Genomic DNA, 23,291 nt, shown 5'->3' with positions numbered 1-23,291 from the left:
ATAACATGGGCTCACCAATATCTCGGGGTCCCCAGATAACACCGGCCCCCCAATATCTATGGGCCCCCACTCCACTGATCGTGGTCCACAATCTGATAAACAGCGCAAAGGGAATGCTCCATCTCAAATAAAGCATTGTCACGTGATGAATCAATTAAAAACACGTTTTTCCCGATGTTTAACTCGACAGGAGCATAGGTGACAGTATTACCGAAATTAACGTTATTCGTTACACAAGCGGAAAATCAGAAACAGAAAAGGGTCTTTGGTCTAGCACAAGTCCTGGGAATGTCTTCCATTACCAATCAGCTTGTAGAGAGCTCGCCAGGTGGCTCGCGGTGTCAGGTGAGATTAGGGGGTTACGTTATAATAAAATATCATTCTAAAATATGCAATTTGGCGTCTGTCTGTCTCATGGTTTTTGACCGCGATACATTCAGTCGTTACTTATCCAATCTCAACCAAACTTGACAGGAGGACTAAGGGTCACATAATGAAGGTTGTAGCATATTCATTTCCCCCCTCCCCAAGGGGGTTTTCCCCATCAATGGGGTTGCGTGTTGAGGTGTATATTCGTGTTACGATAGCTTTATTGTGGCGTTTTTCCAAAGCCACTTCTAATAATAACAATAAATATAATAGCATGATATATAAATGTTAATAATATTTACTAATATCTAACACTAATAATATTTCCCCCTCCCCAAGGGGGGTTTCCCCGTCAATGGGGTTGCGTGTTGAGGTGTATATTCGTGTTACGATAGCTTTATTGTGGCGTTTTTCCAAAGCCACTTCTAATAATAACACAACAACAACACACAACATGCATTTTAAGGCCATTTTCCCTGCTAGAGCGGGGGTTAGCCTTGCGGTCCCCATGACAATCTTCTCCATCTTGCCATATTTTCTGCATCTCTCCTTGTTAACCCCCTTGCCCGCATTTCTTCTTCCACCATCTTTAGCCAAGTCTTTCTCGGTCTTCCCCGTCCTCTACTTCCTTCTACCTTCATTTCCATCACTCTTCTCAACCAGTCACTTTCATCCTTCCTCAACACATGACCAAACCATCTCAACCTGTTCCTCTTCACAGCATCAATCACAGGCTCTATTCCCATCATTTTTCGCAATTCATCATTTGTCTTCCTCTCTCTCAACGATACTCCGCACATCCATCGAACCATTCGCATTTCCACCCTTTCCAACCTTCGTTGCTGCTCTACGTTCATTACCCATGTCTCGCTCCCATAAATCATAACACTTCTCACACATGCAGCACACACCTTTCCCTTCAGCTTCAACGACACTCCCCTCCTCATCAGCATGCCACTCAGTTCCCGAAACTTCTTCCATGCACATCTCACTCGAGCAACCGTTGCCGAGTCTGATCCACCTTCTCCATTCAGCATTTCTCCGAGATAGCAAAATGTTTTCACACCTTCCAGCTTCACGCCGTCTCCAAGATCCAACTCAACATTTCCTCCATCTGCAGCTCCCTCTGTGCACACCTTACATTTGAATGTAGCTGCCACACTGGTTAATGACCCTCTCAGACCACTACATTTTTGATGAACCCACTCAGCGCACATTATACATTGAATGGAGTTCACTCCGACACCCTTCCTGCACACAGCACAGGGCCACTTCCCAGTTCTTTCCACCTCACCACATGCTTTAACACTTGCCATCACCTTCGTCTTTCCGATATTCACCTTCAGACCTTTTGTCTCCATACATTCCTTCCACTTGTTCATCTTTTCCTTCAGTCCATCCATACTTTCTGCAATCAACACCAGATCATCTGCATACAACAACTCCCACGGTAAACCCTCCTTTACATTCTGAGCCAGCACCTCCATCACAGCTACAAATAGTAGTGGACTTAGTACCGACCCCTGATGCACTCCCACCTTCACCTCAAACTCACCACTGTTCCCGTCCTTCATCCTTACAGCTGTGCACGCTCTTTTGTACATTGCCATCACTACTCTGATCAACCATTCCTCCACTCCTAACTTCCTCATTGCCCATGTCCATACTTTGCGTGGAACCCGATCAAATGCTTTCTCCAGATCAACAAACCCAAGAAACAACTTCTTCTTCTTCTCCATGTACTTCTCCTGCAACTGCCTCACAATAAAAAGCGTGTCTGTCGTTCCTCTTCCTGGCATAAATCCAAACTGCATTTCGTCGATCTTCAATTTCTTCCTTATCCTCCTCTCCAACACCCTTTCCAATAACTTTATCGCTCGGTATGAGCCACACTCTAGAGGGTCACCTTTCCCCTTGTACAGAGGGACGAGTGTACTCAGTTCCCAATCCACTGGAATGCGGCCTTCTTTCACTGCCAGATTACAGATCTCTGTCATTCTCTTCACACCCCAACTTCCTGCTGCCTTCAACATATCTCACACAACTCCCGTCGGCCCTCCCGCTTTTCTCCTCTGCATTGCTTTTATGGCTTCCTCAACTTCCTTCTCAGTTATCTTCTCTGCTGGTCCTAAAACTGGGTTACTCTCTATGTTGCCATCCCATTCATTCTCTGTATTCAACAGCATTTCCATATATCTTTTCCATCTTCCTTTAATTCCATCTGGGTCCACAACGATTTGTCCCACTTCATCCTTCAAGCAACTCACCCCCATCACATCACACCTCTCTTTCGCTATCTGCTTTGCAATCCTGAATCCTTTGCTCTCTGACCCTCTTCCGAATCCAAGCGTTCTCCGAACATTTTCCTACATGCCTCCTGCGCCTTTGCCACCTCTTTCTTTGCAGCCTTCCTGGCTGCCTTATAACTTTCATGCTCTGCTGTTTGTGCTCCCGTACCCTTCGCCTTCTGCCACTCCTTGAACTTCTTCCTCTTCTCATCAATCCTCTTTCCAACTTCATCATCCCACCACCATGTTTCCGAGTGCCTCGGTGGTCCTTTTGCCCATCCACATACCTCACCAACGGCTCCCAACAGACTAGCTTTCATTTACATCCAACCACTTTCAAGCTCAAACACATCATCCTTTACCCTACTCAGCCTCTCTTTTAATGCCTCCCTTACTGTCACCGCTTTCAACCTCCACACCTTCATTCTCGGTTGGTACTTCACCCGCCGAGCTCTCCTCGCACCTTTCACCCTTATGTCGCATACAACCAATTGGTGCTGTGAAACAGCCTCCTCCCCTGGGATCACCTTTGTGTCCCGGAGGTGCCCCCTATCTCGCCTACGCACCATCAGGTCGTCAACGGTTGTCGTCGACCCACCTGACGTGTATGTAACAAGCTTATTATCCTCTTTCTGGAACTGAGTATTACAAATCAACAAATCAGCTCCATCAGCAAACTCCAAAATCCTTTCACCTTCTCCATTTCTCACACCATATCCGTAACCCCCATGAACTCCCTCAAAACCATCCATACTCCTTCCCACATGTCCATTTATGTCTCCTCCTACCACAACAACTTCCTCATCTTTCACGTTTTCCATCAGCTTCTCTATCGCACACCAGAACTTGTCCTTCTCTTCATCGCTCCGACCAACCTGCGGAGCATATTCCGAGATGACTTTCACCAAGAGCTTTCCAATCATCATTTCAACATCATCAACCTATCACTCACTCTAGTCACACTCACCACACTGTCTACAAACTCCTCAGAAAACAGGACACCAACACCATTCACGCCCTCCGGGCACCCTTGCCACACAAACTTGTATTTCTGTCCCTGCCTACCCTTCACCATTTTCACACCACTTCCCTTCCATCTCGTCTCTTGCACACAACATATGTCCACTCTTCCTCTGACCAATACTTCCACCACTTCTCCTGATCTCCCTGTCATTGTCCCTACATTCCATGTCCCAAACCTCAGAAACCGATCTCCACTTCGGGCTGTACCCTGCCCATATGTAGTTGTAAATGTCATGGTTTTCTTTTTGAGGCAATTTTTTTTTTTTAATGGCCGGGGATGCCCTTCCTGACGCCAACCCTCTTAGTCGTCTCTTACGACACGCAGGGATACTGTGTACCTATTCTAAATCCAGGGTACACACTAAGACTTCTATGGGCTTCTATAACCATTATTAGAAGTTATTACTTCTAATAATAACAATAAATATAATAGCATAATATAAATGTTAATAATAATTACTAATATCTAACACTAATAATATCTCCCCCTCCCCAAGGGGGTTTTCCTCCTTTAACAAACACCGTGTTAACGTGCACAAATAGCTTATTGTGCCGTTTTCGTGGGAGCTCCCCGTACCAGAAGTAAAAATATTATAAACCACAAACACATATGATTTCATTTTTAAACAGTCGCTACTGCTGTTTAACACAAAACTTAAAGGAAGGAAGCCCTGGATGTGTTCAGTTACCAAGCAGTTAGCTAGTGCTTGCCAAGCCAGCTGTTCCTTATCAACGGTTTTGAATGGAGTGCTTGCTCGAATGCTTAAGCCACTTGGCGAGTGCTCTACAATGAACTTGCTAAATGTACGCCCTCCCCTAATGTTCTTGAGGCCTGACCTTACATATACTGTAATCTATATACCTCGGAGTGGAATTATCCTTCCTGCCACTGCCGTAGTGAACGGGTGTACTAGTGTATACAAAAAAAATGCACCACAATCTCATGCCATCCTCATCTTAACCAATGATGACTTGGCCCTTCCTATCCCATTTGGGAAAGTACAATATTTGGGAAGAAAGAAGCAAAACGAGGAATACGAAAACAAAAGGGACGTAGAATTTCACAGCGGCTGTCTGACGTGGCTGCAGTAGGCCTTGAACAACACGAAAGTGAATTCACTAAATACAAGGTACAAATTAACACGGAAATTTGGACGGAAACACAAACAGCAACACATGGACGAATCCTGTTGAGAAAACTTAGCTTTAATGGGATGAAAGTGGCAGCGGCATATTCGACCAACACATGAAAAATCCCCAACCCGGAAATTATTTAATCTATTGTTTAATTGCAACTAAATGTGATTTCTCACCTTAGCTTCAGGAAACAGGGCGTAGTAAGTGAGTTCAAAACGGATTTGATCATTTCCCTGCAAACAGAACAATAAATGAAGCAGTCGAGTGGTACTTACAAACACATGACATGGACTAAGACGTTGGTGCTGTCCTCTACCAATTAAACTGTACCATTCTCCACTGGAGGTCAAGTTTTGAGGAATATGGCTAACAGCAATCATATTGTGATATTATCAATAAAAAATAATTACAAAACGAGTATTGTTTTCAAAAATTGAGTAAGCAGGTTCACACTGAATGTTTTAAATGAGACTAGGGGGCCCGTTGGTCCATTGGACCAAATTTACATTGGTCTTCATGGCCTCTGGCGTTTTTGCTACTCTGAACAAAAACAATAGCTTTCCCAGCCTGGAAGCCTTGGAACCCTAATCTATCTATAATTCCAGTAATCTCTGTTTGTACGTCTGTACGTTTGTACGTCTGTTTGTCTGTGACCGCTGTTTCTCGACAACCACGGGTCCGATATACTTGAAACTTGCCAGGTATATTGCTGGGGACCCGAGGATGTGCCTTTTCAAGGTTTCATATTAATCGGACAATTACTTACCGAGCTATGTCCAAAAAACGATTCAACCAATCAGAGAGCAGCGAACGATCGCGTGTGCCGAACGTGGAGGACACACTCTGCCTCGGATGGCACATTTGAGAGCGTATTCATTTATTTCACGTTTGCAAACTATGTTGGCGTTAAACTATGTTTTAAAACTAATAAAACCGAATTTGCGATTCATTCGCTTTCCTGCGCGTTTGTGCACGCGATGGCGATTTCTTTACCAAACTCCGGAAGCCGTTCGCTTTGGACCAAACCATTTCATGTAAATAGAGGGGGGGGATATAATTTTAGATATAGATATAGTACGGGCAATGCCCTAGTACTAATAATTAGAGGTATTTTGAGGTCTTGGTGGTGTTAAGGGTCTTAGGAGGTTAACGGTTCTTCAAAGGTCGAAGGGGTTTCAGCAGTCTAAATGGTCAAATGGTACATTCCAATAGTAGTAATTAATTAATAGATGTACGTAAAAGGTATGACCCACTGTTACGTGCTCCTCCCCAAACCCCGGTCACGGTGTACCTCCGAGCCCCGAAAGGAGTCACGGCAGAAAGATGTGTTATAATGAGTGTCAATGACCAATGGTGAAACCACACCAACCAATTGTTACCAAAAACAAATATTGTATTAAGGTCACACAAGTATAACAGCACAAGTACAATATGTTTCAATTGCACCACAAAAATACCATATAATTCCTATGATGGTACCATCAGTTTCTTATTCAATAACTCACTGTGCTCCAAGTGAGCGAAAAGAACATTCCCAAAGTCACTGTCCCAGCACCAAGCCAAAGTCGATCCACGCTCCGGTGATCGCAAGAAAAATATCGAATCGAGACCAGAATCCAAGTCGGCTGACAGTCAACGCTGCCAAAGAGGCGCAAAGGTGCACCCAAAAGGCGACTGGGAAATCACACCTTCGGGTATGAACGTTCAGCGGCTCCCAAACGGAGAACCACAAATTCCCAATCGAAATCCACGTTACACTCGCAAACCAGGCTAACGGCTGGGTGCGGTGAAATGGCTGGAGCGAGGTGAAAAGGCTGGAGCGATGCGAAATGGCGGGAGTGAGGCGGAATGGCGGGCGGGCCCGTAATGGAGGCGTTCCTGCTCTCCAACGATTCTCTTTGGAATCAACCGCAAAACCCGACACGCAGGTTTATCTGTCACAGCAATAACCACTCTGTCACAGGAATCACTTTCCCAGGAAACCCAAAGTTCGCTCGTGACCCCCGTTCGCCAGCGTCTCCTTGAGACCTCAATGCAGCTCGGCTTTTCTTCCCGACCTCACTTGCTCCGCCTTTTTTCTTTTTCCTCCTCTTCTTCTTCCGGTTTCTCCCGATCCAGTTTCCGGTTTCTTTTAAAACACTATTTTTTACCTTTTGAAAACAGTTATCTCCATTTCACTTAAACGATAACAATAATAGTACATGGAACCAAAAATGCTTACATTGGATGAAAACCACAATGACGGAAGTGACGAATCCGTAACACCACACACATACACACACACACACACACACACACACACACACACACACACGCACACACACACACACACACACACAAACACATATGCATGCACACATACACGCACACACACAAACACACACACACAAACACACACGTGCGCACACACACACACACACACACACACACACACACACATACATACACACACACACACACACACACACCTCATCCATTTACAGTGGAGTCTTAAAGGGTCTATAGGGTCTTTGGGTCTTCAGGGTCTTTTGAATCCTTGGGAATTTTTGGGTCTTTTGGTTCCTCGTGGTCTTATGCGTCTTCATGGTATTTTGGGTCTTTTGAGTCCTCAGGGATTTTTGGGTCTTCTGGATTTTTTGGATACTTGGGGTATTTTGGGTCCTTGGGGTCTTATGGGTCTTTTGGGTCTTTGGAGACTTTAGGGTCTTCAGGGTCTTTTGGGTATTTGGAGTGTTTTGGATCCTCAGGGACATTTGGGTCCTCTGGGTCTTTTGGGGACTTTGGGGTCTTAAATGGTCTCAAAAGGTCGAAGGGGTCTCAGCAACCAAAAGAGTTGAAAGGTACATTTCAATGGTACGTAATTAATTAATTGACGTAGATAAATTAATAGACACAAAAAGTGTTCCTCACACACACACACACACACACACACACACACACACACACACACACACACACAAGAGTCCTGGATTGCATTCAAAAAGTTTCTCCACTTGTAAATTAGTCAGAGCAAGCAAGTTTTTCACAAACAAATGTTAATTTTAGAAACAGTTTGCTCCAATATCTGGTTTATGAGATGAGGGGTTAAAATCGTTGACAATGGTGGTTTCTTTGGAGTCCTTCCTTGAAATTTTGACAATTTTCATTGATTTCTTAAACAACACAACGAGCACCATTTGGTGAATGAAAGTTACCAAAGCTTTATTTGTTTTTCTGTTTCTAACAAACAGCTTCAGTGTTGAAATTCACTCGGCTCGGTCATATTTCCCTTTGGGTGGTGCAATTGCAGCTGGATCCTCTTAGTGTGTGTGGCTTGACCTTTTGTGATAGAAAGCCTTCAGTTTGATGGTGAGTTGCAGAAAGGCGATGCCATTCACCTGACCTGTTGTATGCAAGATTATTTTATGTAATCGATTGACGAAGCATATTTACATTTTAATCATCCTTACTATAATTCACGGACCGGTGTGTGTTTGTTTGTTACTTGCAAAATCGAAGATTTTTCAAGTATATTGGTCGGTTGCGTTTTGGTTCTCTCTATCTGTTTGTCACCGGCCGACAGGTCACAATTTTCAACCGATCTTCACAAAACTTCACCAAATGGTAGAGTTGGTCAAAAGCAAGAAGCCTATTGTTTTTGAGGTCAAAAGGTCAACACAGGCCAAAGGTCACCAACTTTGCTAAATTTCTAAAATCCTCAATTTTCATCCGATTGACTTGAAATTTGAAGAGGACTTGCACATCTGGTCACTGAATTCAACCACTAAGTATTTTTGAGGTCATCATAGGCCAAAAGGTCAACATAGGCCAAATTTCTAAAATCCTCAATTTTCATCCAATTGACTTGAAATTTGAAGAGGACTTGCATATCTGGTCACTGAATTCAACCACCAAGTATATTTGAATTCAACATAAGCCAAAGGTCACCAACTTTGCTAAATTTCTAAAATCCTCAATTTTCATCCAATTGACTTGAAATTTGAAGAGGACTTGCATATCTGGTCACTGAATTCAACCTCCAAGTATATTTGAATTCAACATAAGCCAAAGGTCACCAACTTTGCTAAATTTCTAAAATCCTCAATTTTCATCCAATTGACTTGAAATTTGAAGAGGACTTGCATATCTGGTCACTGAATTCAACCACCAAGTATATTTGAATTCAACATAAGCCAAAGGTCACCAACTTTGCTAAATTTCTAAAATCCTCAATTTTCATCCAATTGACTTGAAATTTGAAGAGGACTTGCATATCTGGTCACTGAATTCAACCTCCAAGTATATTTGAATTCAACATAAGCCAAAGGTCACCAACTTTGCTAAATTTCTAAAATCCTCAATTTTCATCCAATTGACTTGAAATTTGAAGAGGCCTTGCATATCTGGTCACTGAATTCAACCACCAAGTATATTTGAGGTCAACATAGGCCAAAGGTCACCAACTTTGCTAAATTTCTAAAATACTCAATTTTCATCCAATTGACTTGAAATTTGAAGAGGACTTGCATATCTGGTCACTGAATTCAACCACCAAGTATATTTGAGGTCAACATAGGCCAAAGGTCACCAACTTTGCTAAATTTCTAAAATCCTCAATTTTCATCCAATTGACTTGAAATTTGAAGAGGACTTGCATATCTGGTCACTGAATTCAACCACCAAGTATATTTGAGGTCAACATAGGCCAAAGGTCACCAACTTTGCTAAATTTCTAAAATCCTCAATTTTCATCCAATTGACTTGAAATTTGAAGAGGACTTGCATATCTGGTCACTGAATTCAACCACCAAGTATATTTGAGGTCAACATAGGCCAAAGGTCACCAACTTTGCTAAATTTCTAAAATCCTCAATTTTCATCCAATTGACTTGAAATTTGAAGAGGACTTGCATATCTGGTCACTGAATTCAACAACAAATTATATTTTCGGTGAACATAGGCCAAAAGGTCAACATAGGCCAGATTTCTAAAATAACGAATTTTCATTTGATTGACTTGAAATTCTAAGAGGATTTACATATATGGTCACTGAATTCAACCACCAACTATTTTTGACGTCAAAAGGTCAACATAGGCGTAGTTTTTAAAATCCTCAATTTTCATCCGATTGACTTGCAAATTGAACAGCATTTGCACATTGAGTCACTAAATAGGGAAACTAACTATTTTTGAGGTCAAAAGGTCAAACATCAACTCAAGGTCAACCTTACAAAATCATCATATTTCATCTGAAAAATCTTCACTTTTCTTCCTGTTAACCTGAGCTTTGATCAAGATTGTCAATTTTAACCTTGATGAAATGGACAATTTGCTGTATCAATGGAATTTTTTTTCTTGGGGGTGGGGGGCGAATTTTTCAAGTATCGTGCTCCGCATGACATCTTCTTGTTTGTTTGTTGCAAATTTGCTGTATCAATGTTGTTTGTTGCTCCGCATGACTACTCTTCCTACAGTTCTGAGCCAATAGCATCCAGACTTGCTAGAGAGGATCAGCATATCCCCAATTAGTGTATAGGGGTGTTTTATCTTTGCCAATTGTCTTGGGAGGGGGCGGGGGGTGGGAGTGGGACGCAATTCTCTATGTAAATGTGTATCGTGCAGCGCCACCTCCAGGTGGGATAGGGTATTTCAAGTCCCACCCTTTACAGTACAGTATTCCTGTCCTCACGTTTTCCAGTGCAGTGAGGTGTTTGGAATTACACATTAGAATAAGGATAATAACACAAGCCCCTAGTTGGAGCAGGTGCTTCCAGTTATTCATAATATATTTAGTATTATACTTAGCATTGAGTAGACAATTGGGGAAAAGGAATCGCTTTCGATTTTGTATTCCGAGTAGTTATATTTGTGTGTGCTGCAATTTCCATAGCAGATGTTAATAGATAAATGTGTGCTCTTTTACCTTCAATATAAATCTTAGGTATATATTAGTGATGCCAGGGATGTGACTTACTTTTCCAGTAGCTCCATGAGCGAGGAACTGCGCATTTTCAGAGCGAGCAAATTCCACCTGTCGCCGAGCGATACAAGGCCTTGCCAATGATGTGCCTAAATAGTAACGTCGCTCATAGATGGCGTTTGCTTGCACTGCTGGCCATAAAAAACCTTGCACAAACTCCTCACGTAGATCTTCCACAATCACCTATGCACAGCACGCGCACAGCAAAACAATGAATGTTATAGAAAATATAAAATTCTTAATTAAAATTCTTCTTCTTTAAGCTTATCAACCTCTTTAAGCTGTTTGACATCTTCAGTTCAAAACTCTTGTTATCTATAAGGTAAAAGGTTTACGGTTTGCACCATGTGTTGGTTCTTAAAAGAGCTATTTATATTCTTTATACTTTAAAAACAAGAAGAAAAAAACATAAAATGTCATAGTCCCCGTGGTTTTAGTAATTTTGCTGAATGGAGTTAAAGGCCATCAGTTAGTCGGCCATCTTCGGGCAGATTACAAAACAAAATCTTCTGCATAAGTATACTCTCATGTATTGTCTTTGGGCCAAGTTTGAACAAAATCGGTCCATGCATGTTCAGAAATGGTTGGGGACACGTTTAAGTAACAAAATGGTCGGCCATCTTGGATCTGATCTCGAAAGAAAATGTCGTGCATATGTGAGCAACCATTTATTATCTATGTGCCAAGTTTGAACAACATCAGTAAATGCACATCCAAGAACTGGTTGAGGATGTGTTCAACATTGGGTTTTTACAACTAAAATGGCCACCAGTCGGCCATCTTTGATTGCATCGCGAAATAAAATGATGCGCTGATGTATATCATCATGCATTGCCTTTGTGCCAAGTATGAACAAAATCAGTCCATTCATCTACGAGATGTGGTTGCGGACGCACGGATGGATGGACGGACAGATGGAGGAGACCCAATCCATAAGCCCCCGTTTCGGACCGAGTCAAACATGGGCTAATAATTCCAAAGAAATAGAAAATTAAGAAAAGTAGGCCTCAATGTTTCAGGTGGCATGTTCCACCCATCAACAGGAGTAAGTGGACTCCTGGTTAAACCAGGAGTTAACTTCCTCTTTCTACCTACCATACTCTATTGACAGAACATTGGTGCTGCCAAAGGAGATTGAAGCCATAATTATGCTGTAAGGTTTGGTATTGCCTTCCCAGCAGTCAGTCAGAGGAAGAATTTGTAAATTGTTCCAAGGGATGGCGCATTCATTGATGCAATGCGGGTCTATAATATCGTTGGGTCTGAAATGAAACCCAGATCAGCTGCTGAGAGGCAGCTACACCGACTCTGGTCAGAGAGATAGATGGATAGATAGATAATCCTATCGGAGATAGATCCAAACTACTGCAGACTTATGTATTCATGATCAATAAGAAACATATGCAACGAGCAATATTGAATTTGATAAGGAGACCTTTACAAAACAATTCCCAATTTTCCACACATGCCTCACATGTGTGCAGTCACATGTGTGTTCTTGGTTATTTTATTTCATGGCTGGTATTTGCTCAGTTATTAGCTTGCTCACAAATGCAATGCCCCAGCTGAATTTGATACATTTTGTCGCAATGGTTCTGTGTTGCTCTTCGGAATTTTGAAGCAAATCCAGCTGTCTCAATTTGGGTTGTAAATGACAAAGATCCCAAAGTAACTTTTGAAAATTGTGAACCAATATAACTTTGCTTATAGTTATCCCTTATAACAAGCGTTACACCTAGGTCCCCCGTCGGTGAAGTGATCTGTGTTGACAAAGTGGAAGACGCAAGGCGGCCATCTTGGATTTTGACGTGGCGACCCAATTTTCAATAGCGTTCTTCCATATGCGTAGATACACCCACACACCAGATTAGAAGTTGGTACTTCGCTTATTTTTCAAGATATTTCGCTCACAAGGTTCAGACATACATGTCGTCAGACATACATGGCGGCGGCCATCTTGGATTTTGACGAATTCGGTCCTTCGCTTACGCACGCACGCCCGCCCGCACGCACGCACGCCCGCACAGACGGACGGACGGACACACGGACGGAGGGGTAAACCATAGTCCCCCTTTCGCTCCGCAGTGCGACGGGGGACAATAAACACTCCCTGTATTAGGTGGGATAGCTGGTTTTAACAAGACGTATGCAGACATGACTGGGCAGTTGTCCTCCTCCTGTGTTTTTATTTTGTAGACAGAGTCAAAGCTGGTGGAAGAGCTGCAACACAATGGAACAGGACACAACAGAACAAATGGAGCAGCAGAAAAAGAAGGGTGAAATGCCAACAGGTAGGGCCAAAGGAAAAAATATAGATGGAAACGGGCAAACGAGAGATGCGGATAAGGATGAGGGATTGGGGAGAATGTAGGGGATGGATATGATGGAAAGAGAAGCAAACTCTCAGGAAGTGTGTGTCACTGAGCCTGCATGCAGATCTACTTTAATATAGAGTGTCTCAACAAAATGTATATATACAGACTTTACCGTTTCAGAAATAAATAAATAAATGGCAGACAGAAATCAGGGTATGTTGATTGTGATTAATAACTTGCAGAGGGTGTCAGCAGGTAATGGATTGATTAAACGACATTTGGGGTATGTTCAGTTACCAAGCAGCTAGCTAGTGCTTGCCAAGCCGGTCGTTCCATATCCATCATTTCAAATGGTCTGCTTGCTTGAGGGATTTAGCCAATTGGTGAGCGCTCTACAAGAAACTTGGTAAATAATCCTGCAGTCATTCTCAGATAAAATGTTCTTCTTCATTCTCAGATATAATGCAATGTATGAGTGATGCTCTGCATTGTGAAATGCTCAGTTTTGTTTCTGTTGTTTCTACGGTTTTTTTAAACAATACAACTACAAACAAATACAACTTTTAAACAACTTTCTCAAGGAGAATTTTTTTTTTTTAGAGACCTACCTTGGTAGCTCCAAGCCTGAGAGCTTTAATTCGTGCTGCTTCAAAATCTTCATCTTGCCCGATGTTAGCCTGTTACAAGACAATGGATATTACACCAAAGTTATCAACTGTTAAACGTTTAACAATTCATATTCAAACAGAGTGAGTATTAAGGGTTTGGGGGAGGGAGTTGGGACAGAGGGAGAGGCGATTATCAGGTAAACCCTTCTTTGTCCATGCTATCTTCATTTATAAAATGTTTGGTATGTTTTGCCAGTGTTGAGTGAATGTTTTCACCATTTCACGAATGGGTGCCTACAACAAATAGATGGCCATTTATACAAAAAGGTTGAAAGCCACTGAAGAGGTTTGTACAGTTTAACAACCCTTGATGAGAGATAAAGACCGACATTAAGTTTTCTTAGCAAACATTTGGGCAATTTGGCAAACATTAACTGTTGGACATTAAACATGCTATAAAGTCTTTGAGGAAGGGTAGGTAGATATCTGTAGTTGTTGTTGCTGCTGTTTGTGGGGTATATACAGTCACGTGAAAAAGTAAGCACACCCCATGTAAAGTTTGGACTTTTTCAACATATTTCAACATACAGCTATTTGATCTTCATTTCAACAATATTGATAGATAAAGGTGATTATAATATAACAAATATCATGAAACATTTACATTTTGTAGTCCATTGTATAATTTAAATAAACATAAATGCAAATTTCGCATGTGGAAAAAGTAAGTACACCCTTGGCTCTAATAGGTGGTATTGCCCCCTTTGGCAGAAGCAACCTCAAGTAGGCGTTTCTTATAACTGTCGACCAGTCTCTGACATCGACGGGGAGAATTTTTTTCCCACTCCTCCATGCAGAATTCTTTCAGCTATGCGATGTTTGAGGGGTTTCTTGCATGCACAGCTCGTTTCAAATCCCCCCACAACATCTCGATGGGATTTAGATCTGGGCTTTGACTTGGCCATTCCAGAACCCTCCATTTCTTTCTTTTCAGCCATTCCTTGGTGGATTTACCGGTATGTTTAGGGTCATTGCCATGTTGCAAGGTTCACCTTCGGTTGAGCTTCAACTTTCCGACAGATGGCCTCACATTATCCTCAAGCACCCTCTGGTACAATGAAGAATTCATAGTGGATTCTACGATGGTGAGCTGCCCAGGCCCTGATGCAGCAAAGCTGCCCCAAACCATAATATTTCCCCCACCATGCTTTACAGTTGGTATCAGGTTCTTGTGGTCAAATGCTGTCTTTGGTTTTCGCCAAACATGTCTTCTGGTACTGTGGCCAAATAGCTCTACCTTTGACTCATCTGTCCAGAGCACATTGTTCCAGAAGTGCTGGTCTTTGCCAAGGTGTTCATTGGCAAACTTTAGTCTTGCCCTGATGTTCTTTCTGGACAGCAAAGGTTTCCTCCTGGCACACCTCCGAAGGAGATCAAATTTGTGCAGCCTCTTTCTAATTGTGGACTCGTGCACTTTGACATCAACAGTGGCAGGAGCTACCTTTAGGTCCCGTGATGACATTCTGGGGTTCTTAGAGACTTCTTTCATCTTGCAATTTGCTCTCGGGCTGAACTTGCTGGGGCGGCCTGGCCTAAGCAAGTTGGCAGTTGTTTGGAATCTTCTCCACTTGTAGATGGTCTTCCGGACAGTCGAATGATTGATTTGAAATTGTTTGGAGATCTTTTTAAATCCCTTCCCAGACTCGTAGGCATCTATAACCTTCTTTCTGAAGGCCTCAGAGAGCTCTTTTGATCTCGGCATGGTGACGCCGCACACTTCAACAACAAAGAGCAAACCAAACAAAATGTCTGAGGTTTAAATAAGACAGGTTCCTCCAAGATCCTCTCTAACGATGTTCTAATCATTTGCACCTGAGCTGGTGCACCTGATTCTAATTTTAGGTATTTGAAGTAGTGATAAATGTAGGGGTGTACTTACTTTTTCCACATGCGAAATTTGCATTTATGTTTATTTAAATTATACAATGGACTACAAAATGTAAATGTTTCATGATATTTGTTATATTATATCACCTTTATCTTTCAATATTGTTGAAATGAAGATCAAATAGCTGTAGGTTGAACTATGTTGAAAAAGTCAAAACTTTACATGGGGTGTACTTACTTTTTCACGTGACTGTATATATATATATATATATAAATACACTACCGGTCAAAAGTTTTAGAACACCTCAATTTTTCCAGTTTTTATTCAAATTTACGCAGTTTAATGTCTCAATGTACTCTGAAATTAAGCATAGAACAAATAAACAATTGGAGATAAAAAAGAAATCATAGATTCATTTTATTTAACAAAAGTTAATTTAAATTTTTGACTCAGCAAAGTCGCCACCTTTTGCAGATATAACCGCCGAACACACTTGTGGCATTCTTTCTACAATGGAAATCAAATATTGTTCGGGAAGTTCCTCCCAACACTTGCAGAAGTTCCCACAAATGTGTTGCACTTGTAGGTTTCTTTGCTTTCACCCTTCTGTCCAGTTCATCCCAAACCAGCTCGATGGGGTTTAAGTCTGGAAACTGTGCTGGCCATTCCATGATTTGAAGCCTACCATCTTGTTCTTTTCCTCGAAGGTATTTTTGGATGAATGACAGTGTTTTGAATGAAGGAATGAATGACAAAATGGATTCCCAGAGTGAACAATTGAAGGACAAAATGAGGGGAATGAAATGGGAATTGAAGGGAATGAGTGACGAAATGAGGGGAATGAAATGGGAATTGAAGGGAATGAGTGACGAAATTAGGGGAATGGAAGAGCGATTGGTGAACACAATTAATGCTCAAACTGACAAAATTGATGGTTGCACGAGTGAATTAAAGGAAGAACAAAAGAATGATACACATGGGGCACAGGAAAAGCCAGGGGCGGCAGAATTTGAATCAAAACGGGGGGAATTAACATTGGGAATGGAAGAGTGTGAGACCCAAGCTGATGTGCTTGGGGCACAGGAGAGGCAGGTGTAGAAGTAAATGGGGAAGATTTGGAAGTAAATGGGGAAGATTTGGAAATAAATGGGGAATGTTTGGCTGAGGAAGACCTGGAGGATTATCAGGCTGGTGTGGATGTCACAATTCAACAACAGGGGGAGGAATTTAAAATTGGCAGCACCTGGGCGGTTGTGCGGAGCAACAGGGGGTAACAATATTGGAGGTCCGTGTAACGGAACCTGCCCGGGTGTGTATGGATGAAGGCCTGTTGGGGCCAGAATTGATTGGGGATGGGGATGTTAATGAATTTGGACTGGAGCGGCTAGACACCTGTGACAGTTCCATCAGGGAGGAGGTTGCTCAGGTCCAACAGAGTCTGGGGCATGAGGTGAGTCAGTCCGTTGATAAGATTAAAGTGACCGAAGGGACCCTCACCACAAACCACAATTGGGTAGAAGAGTCTCCAAAATTGCATACCCAGTTGGGGGGGGGGGGGGGGGTGTTTTGGCTCCGAGCTGGATTCGGATATGGAAGAGTCGGGAGATAGAGCCTTGGAAAAACTGGTCCCCGTAATGAATTTTAACAGCTGCAGGAAGGGGCAGAACAACCCGAGGAAGGGTTGTCACCTGCAGCTGCGATTGGACACACGAGGCCAAAATTTAAAAAAGGAAATCTAAAATTAAATTGAAATGGAGGTTTGATTTGGAACAGCCTTGGAGGGAGTTGGTCCCAGGGCTGCAGAATATGGACGAGGAGAGGTCATTGGGGTTGGCCTTGGGGAAAAGTTGCCCCTTTGGAAATTTGATTATGCCAGCCAGCTGGGGGGGCTGGGCTGGCAGGGTTTGGATGTGTGGTCTGACCATGGGTGTCATTGTACGACCTGGGCCACACCGGGGGGTCTGGTGGAGTGTGGCCTCCCTTGTTCATCGGGGCGCCGCCTGAGCGGGTGTCTCGGGCAAGTAGGGTCACTGGACCCTGGTGGGGGTTAAGACCTCCGGGGGAAGGGGGGGATCCGAGGTGGTTTCTCACACGTACCTGGGATGGTGTATAATGAGGACCACTAGGGGGAGGTGTTGTGGGCCGCGCTTTGGTGGCGGCACCATAGACGGCAAACATGGACCCGATGTCGGGCCCGCCCGGGCATGCGGCCTTACAGCCTCTCCATGAGACTCTGGGACAGCCAGCATGTGGTGACCTGCCATGCTGTGCTGGTCTATAGACGCGGGTCAAACCACATGGACAGGAATGGATATAGCCCACCAGACAACCATTGTGGCATCTGTGAACATGATGGTGTGAGTGTGATCTTCCACAGATATTTCATTGTGATTTGTGGACTCTTGGGTTGGGAAGAGAGCCATTGGATTGAGGATTGGAAATTTGTAACAAGCCGAGCATATGGGCCATGCTCGGCTGGCCTGTGTATGGAGAAGCCCCCTTCTTTGGTGAAATTAGTGAAATGAAAAAAATAATTGGCATGGGTAATCTGAGGTTTAGATGTAAATTTAAGGGTAGATTTTGTGAGGCCATGGTGCTCACTGCACAGTGGTACCATTATTGATCCAGGTGTGTTCGACCAAAATGTTGGAGGCTGGGATAAAATTGATAGAGTAGCAGGACACAGCCTTCAACTGGCTACGGGGGCAATGGCACCGATATTTGTGACGCGGGAGGTGGAGATGTAGTTGGGTAGTCTGGAGGTCAACGTGTTGCTGTGGGTGTCTGAGGTGTGTGAACCATGTCTTCTGGATGAGTCTCCTGGTGGAGCATGGCTGTCGACTAGACCTTGGCATGGTCAAGTGTGGGTGGGCACTGGGGGCTGCAGTTGTGTAGACTGGGGGATGTGAGAGGTGCAGGGGACATGATGTGGATTTTTATTTTTATTTTTTATTTTTTTTTGTATACAAGATCGAGGCTCGTGAAAGAGCGAACATTAATCACACAGAAAGACAAACCGACACATAAAACATATAACATCGGGAGCGGTAGACAAGAACAGATGCCACGCACTGTGACAGTTCCTCCCAGGTCCGAGGTTTTGGGAATCGTGGAGTTGGCAGCAGGTGCTCATCACATTGGCCAGCTGGGGCTAGTGGTGCCGTGTTCCTTACAGGGGGCAGAAGGATTGATGGTGGGTCGCACCCTTATGGGCACTCATGGGCCATGTTGGAGTTTTGGCTGCCTCACTTGTCCCAATGGCCCTTGTATTGTAGTGGTGCAGAGCTGTCATAGCCAAATGTAGTAGTGTAGCAAAGGTCACCATAGGAGGCAGGTCCATAAACTTGCCAGTATATGGGACAAAAGAGCAATTTGGAAAAATTTGATCGGCCCTATGGGACAAATTTTGGGATTCTGTGTGGTGGATGGCACTCTTGGACCCGACCAACCTGAAAATACCTGCGCTTGAGGTAAGTGCCTTGTTGTTACTGTCCCAGGCTTCAGTACTTGCTAATTTAAATTTGGACATGAGTAATTTGTAATAGGGGGTGGGTGAAAGTGATGGCATGGCCGGTGGGAACGGTGCAGCATGCACTGAGTGTATGCTCAGTAGCATTGACAGCAGGAAGATACAAGTGGCGGCATGATCAGGTACTGGCGGTGGTGGTGCAGATGGTGCAATAAGAGGTGCTGAGATCAAGAGATAGAAGAGTGGAGAAGGAGACCGATGGGGGAGAGGTGTTTTGTCAAAGAGGGCCAAGTGGTAAGGGGTGGAAAGAGGAGGAGGTGGAAAGGAAGAGGGCTGTCAGATGCTTGTGATTGGCAGGTGGTGGCAGACCTAAAGGCCCAATTGGTATTTCTTGAGGAGATCTGTGTGACAAGGTTGCGGCCTGACATTGTCAGATGGTCAGGTGCAACAAGACAGGTCATCTTAGGGGAGTTGTCGGTACCTTGGGAAGAGAAGATGGAGGTGGTGCACGAGAGGAAGAGAGCAAAGTACAGTGAGCTGGAGGCAGAGTGTCGGGAGAAGGGTTGGCGAGTTTCTTGTCAGCCATTTGAGGTGGAGTATAGAGGGTATATTGGCAATTCCTTTTCTGCATTTCTTGCTCAGCTTGGAGTGTGTGGGACAGAAAGAAGAAGGAGGATGTGTGACAAAGTGGCCCAGGTTGCCTTGAAAGGCTCACTTTGGATATGGAGGAACTTTATGGAGACACGAACGGTGGAGGTGGAGGTGGAGGTTGTGGGTGGTGGTTCATTTCAGCCTAAATGGGTAGAGACTGAGCGTGGAAGAGAAAAGTGTGCGTGTTTTTTTGTGTGTGTGTGTGTGTGTGTGTGTGTGTGTGTGTGTGTGTGTGTATGATTTTGTTTGAGTGGTGCATATTATAAGGGTGGTGGTCAGTTGTTGTTTTTTGGTGTGTGAGTGAGTGTATGAGGGGCTGTGGATTCTGGGAGTGGAGGCGGTTTTGTTGTTGTAGTCTTTCCTGCGCATCATAAGAGGCGACTAAGGGTTGGCGTCAGAAAGGGCATCTGGCCGTAAAAACATTAAAAAGGGAATCATGATTGTCATTGGACCCGCAAGTCTAACCCCCGCTCAAGCGGGGAAAAATGGCCTTAAAACGATCATTCATTCATTTTCATTCATTCATATAGAGATATTATATATAAATATACAGTCACGTGAAAAGGTAAGTACACCCCATGTAAAGTTTTGACTTTTTCAACATATTTCAACATACAACTATTTGATCTTCATTTCAACAATATTGATAGATAAAGGTGATATAATATAACAAATATCATGAAACATTTACATTTTGTAGTCCATTGTATAATTTAAATAAACATAAATGCAAATTTCGCATGTGGAAAAAGTAAAGTCAATTTTTTTGACTTTGTATAGTTGAAAAAACCCCCCAAAAAAAACATTTATTTTCCTTTCTCCACGTGTGCTTTGTCTCATCCTGTACTTTCTGTTCAGGTGTGCTGTTCGCCCCGCCCCCATTATCTCCTTGCCATCCACCTTTTGCCCTGTCCACGTGACTCATGGTGGTCCCTCTCGGCTCTCCCCCCATTGGTACTTTGTGCATATAAGATTGTTTACGGTTCTGTTTTAATATTATTTAAATATGTATAAACTTTCCCCTTCAGTGTTTTATTCAGTGGTATATTACAACACGCTGATTTTCTTCCTATTTACAAGGCTTTTTTCAAATTCCTCTCCATCTCATTCCACGTCAAAAAAAAGAAATTCAATCTCTTATACGTCTCCCTCACTACATGATCTAAATTCACATTCATTCCACCCCTCCTCCATCGTTGTGAATCGGATTGCTAACTTGAAAATCACAACAAACCCAATTTGTTATCAATGTTCGTCTTTCATTAATCATCCACTTTCGAAACTCCCCTCTAGCCCCTCCCCTCCAAATCCCCCCCCTTGCACCTACACTCCGAAACTCCCCCCTTGCCCCTACACTCCTAAACTCCCCCCTTGCCACTCCACTCCGAAACTCCCCCCTTGCCCCTCCACCCCTAAACTCCCCCCTTGCCCCTCCACTCCTGAACTCCCTCCTTGCCCTTCCCCTCCTAAACTCCCCCCTTGCCCCTCCCCTCCAAATCCCCTCCTTGCCCCTACACTCCTAAACTCCCCCCTTGCCCCTCCACTCCTAAACTCCCCCCTTGTCCCTCCCCTCCTAAACTCCCCCCTCACTCCTCCCCTTCAAAACTCTCCCCCAACCCCTCCCATTCAAATCTCCTCCCATACCATTCCTCTCCAATTCTCTCTCCTCCCCCCTCCTCCTCAAAGCTGCCTCCTCCCCACTTCGTCTCCCTTCTATCTCATACCTCCACACCCCCCCCCCCCCAACCTTCTACTTTCCCTGCCCCCCCTCAAAGAACCCCTCACTGTGCCTCATCCCTTCACAATCAAACCTTTCATCCTCCTCATCCTTCCCTTTCTTGGAACTCTTCTGTAATCTCTGACACACTATCAACTGCTCTTCCTACCTCCCCCTCTCATCCTTCATCTTACCCTAATCCTCCCCTCCTCTGTCCTGTACCCGATGCTCCCCCTCTCTCTTCATTAACGGTATGGACCTCAAACATCCGGGGCCTTCGCTCAAACCTGACTGATCTCTCCATACAGGTTGCTTCTGACAATCCAGACTTGATCTGCTTAACAGAGACTTTCCTCCTTCAAGATGTCTCTGATTCCTTAATATCTCTTCCTGGTTACTCCCTCCCCCGGTATGATAGACCTGAGCCTCGTCCTGGTGGTGGGGTGGCTATCTTTATCAAAAACTCTCTTCCTCACTCTCCTTGCACTGCCCTCTCTCCTCCTCACCCCCAGGAGTACCTCTGGCTATGGCTTCCTCTCCGCTCCCACCTTTTGTTCATATGTGTTCTGTACCGTCCTCCAAACAGTGATGACTCCATTTACATTTCACTGTCTGACAACATGGACCAACTTCTATCCACTCATCCCAACTCTCTCTTCCTCATATGTGGTGACTTCAACTGTCATCATGCCAGCTGGTTGGGTGTGGGTTCCTCTCTCACCAGTCATGGCACCTCAGAAAAGGACTTCTGTGACTCACTGGGATTGACACAATCTGTCAATTTCCCGACCCGGATCTCAGCCAATGGAGTATCTTCTCTTCTAGCCTTGGTTATGACAAACTTCCCTGCTAATGTCTGCTGCTCTTCTTCTACTCCAATCGGTTCTTCTGATCATGTGCTTGTCAAAGTGGACATCTCTCTGGCCATTCTCAGAGAGCCTCCTCAGCGTCGACGAATCTGGCATTTCACTCAGGCCGACTGGGACGGTCTTCAAGCAGCCATCAATCGTCTGGATTGGTCTCCCATCTCCACTGCCTCTGACATCAATTCTTCCTGGGAATTCTTCCAAAGCAAACTGCTCTCTCTCATGCACAGATTTATCCCATCTCATCTTCAGTTGTCTTGCCCTTCCTCCCGTCCATGGTACACTGAATCTTGTAGTGAGGCAGTTGCCCTGAAACAACTTGCCTTTGCCTCTTGGAAGGCTAATCCAACTGAAGGCAATCTCAGTTCCTTCCACCAAGCTCGGAACAAGAGTGTGTCTACCCTCAGGAGTGCCTGGGAGCACTATCTCTCCACACTGAAGAATTAACTCTCAAACCTGTCTCCTTCCTCCAAATCCTGGTGGCTTCTGGTCAAATCCGTTTCTGGTGTTTGTTCCCCCTCCATCCCCTCCCTTACCTCAAATGGCCACACAGTTGACATCGCACGTGACAAAGCCGAATGCCTCAACTCTGTGTTTGCCTCAAAATCTTTAGTCCCAAACCCATCTCTCTCTGTTCCCACCTTTCCCAGTCGAACCCAACTGCTCCTGGACTCTGTGTCCTTCTCTCCTGACAAGGTGGAGGAGTTTTTGTCTAACCTCGACTCTGATTCTGCAACTGGACCAGACGGCATCAGCCCACGGGTCCTAAAATCCTGCTCTGCCGCTCTATCTCACCCTCTCTCTGTTCTTTTCACCCTCTCTTTTGCTCAAGGTCATCTGCCAGCATCCTGGAAATCAGCAAACATTACCGCTGTTTGCTCCCTGCTCCCAATCAGCCTGCTCCCAATTATCAGCAAAGTCATGGAATCCATCATTGCCTCGGATATGAAATCTTTCCTCTTCTCTAATGGCTTGATCTCTGATCATCAATTTGGTTTCAG

At 44.0% G+C, this 23,291-nt stretch overlaps 1 protein-coding gene across 2 annotated transcripts in view; it reads right to left on the bottom strand.

The window, feature by feature from the left end:
* Positions 1–23,291, bottom strand: part of ASS1 (argininosuccinate synthase 1) — a 288,173-nt gene that overhangs the window by 260,942 nt on the left and 3,940 nt on the right. Inside the window, exons 2-4 of one of the 2 annotated variants that reach the window (XM_068133811.2) lie at positions 13,700–13,768; positions 10,771–10,959; positions 4,994–5,050 (exon numbers count right to left, since the gene is read on the bottom strand). In XM_068133811.2, coding sequence (XP_067989912.1) covers positions 4,994–5,050; positions 10,771–10,959; positions 13,700–13,768 — 315 coding nt within the window. The remainder of the gene's footprint in view (positions 1–4,993; positions 5,051–10,770; positions 10,960–13,699; positions 13,769–23,291) is intronic. The other variant, XM_078767097.1, reaches the window with a different exon arrangement.

This window comes from Myxine glutinosa, chromosome 13 (assembly GCF_964187855.1).
Source record: "Myxine glutinosa chromosome 13, kmMyxGlut1.1, whole genome shotgun sequence".
Classification (NCBI taxonomy): Eukaryota; Metazoa; Chordata; class Myxini; order Myxiniformes; family Myxinidae; genus Myxine; species Myxine glutinosa.
Note: the sequence above shows the minus strand (reverse complement) of the source record. Positions and strands in the feature narration are given on the sequence as shown.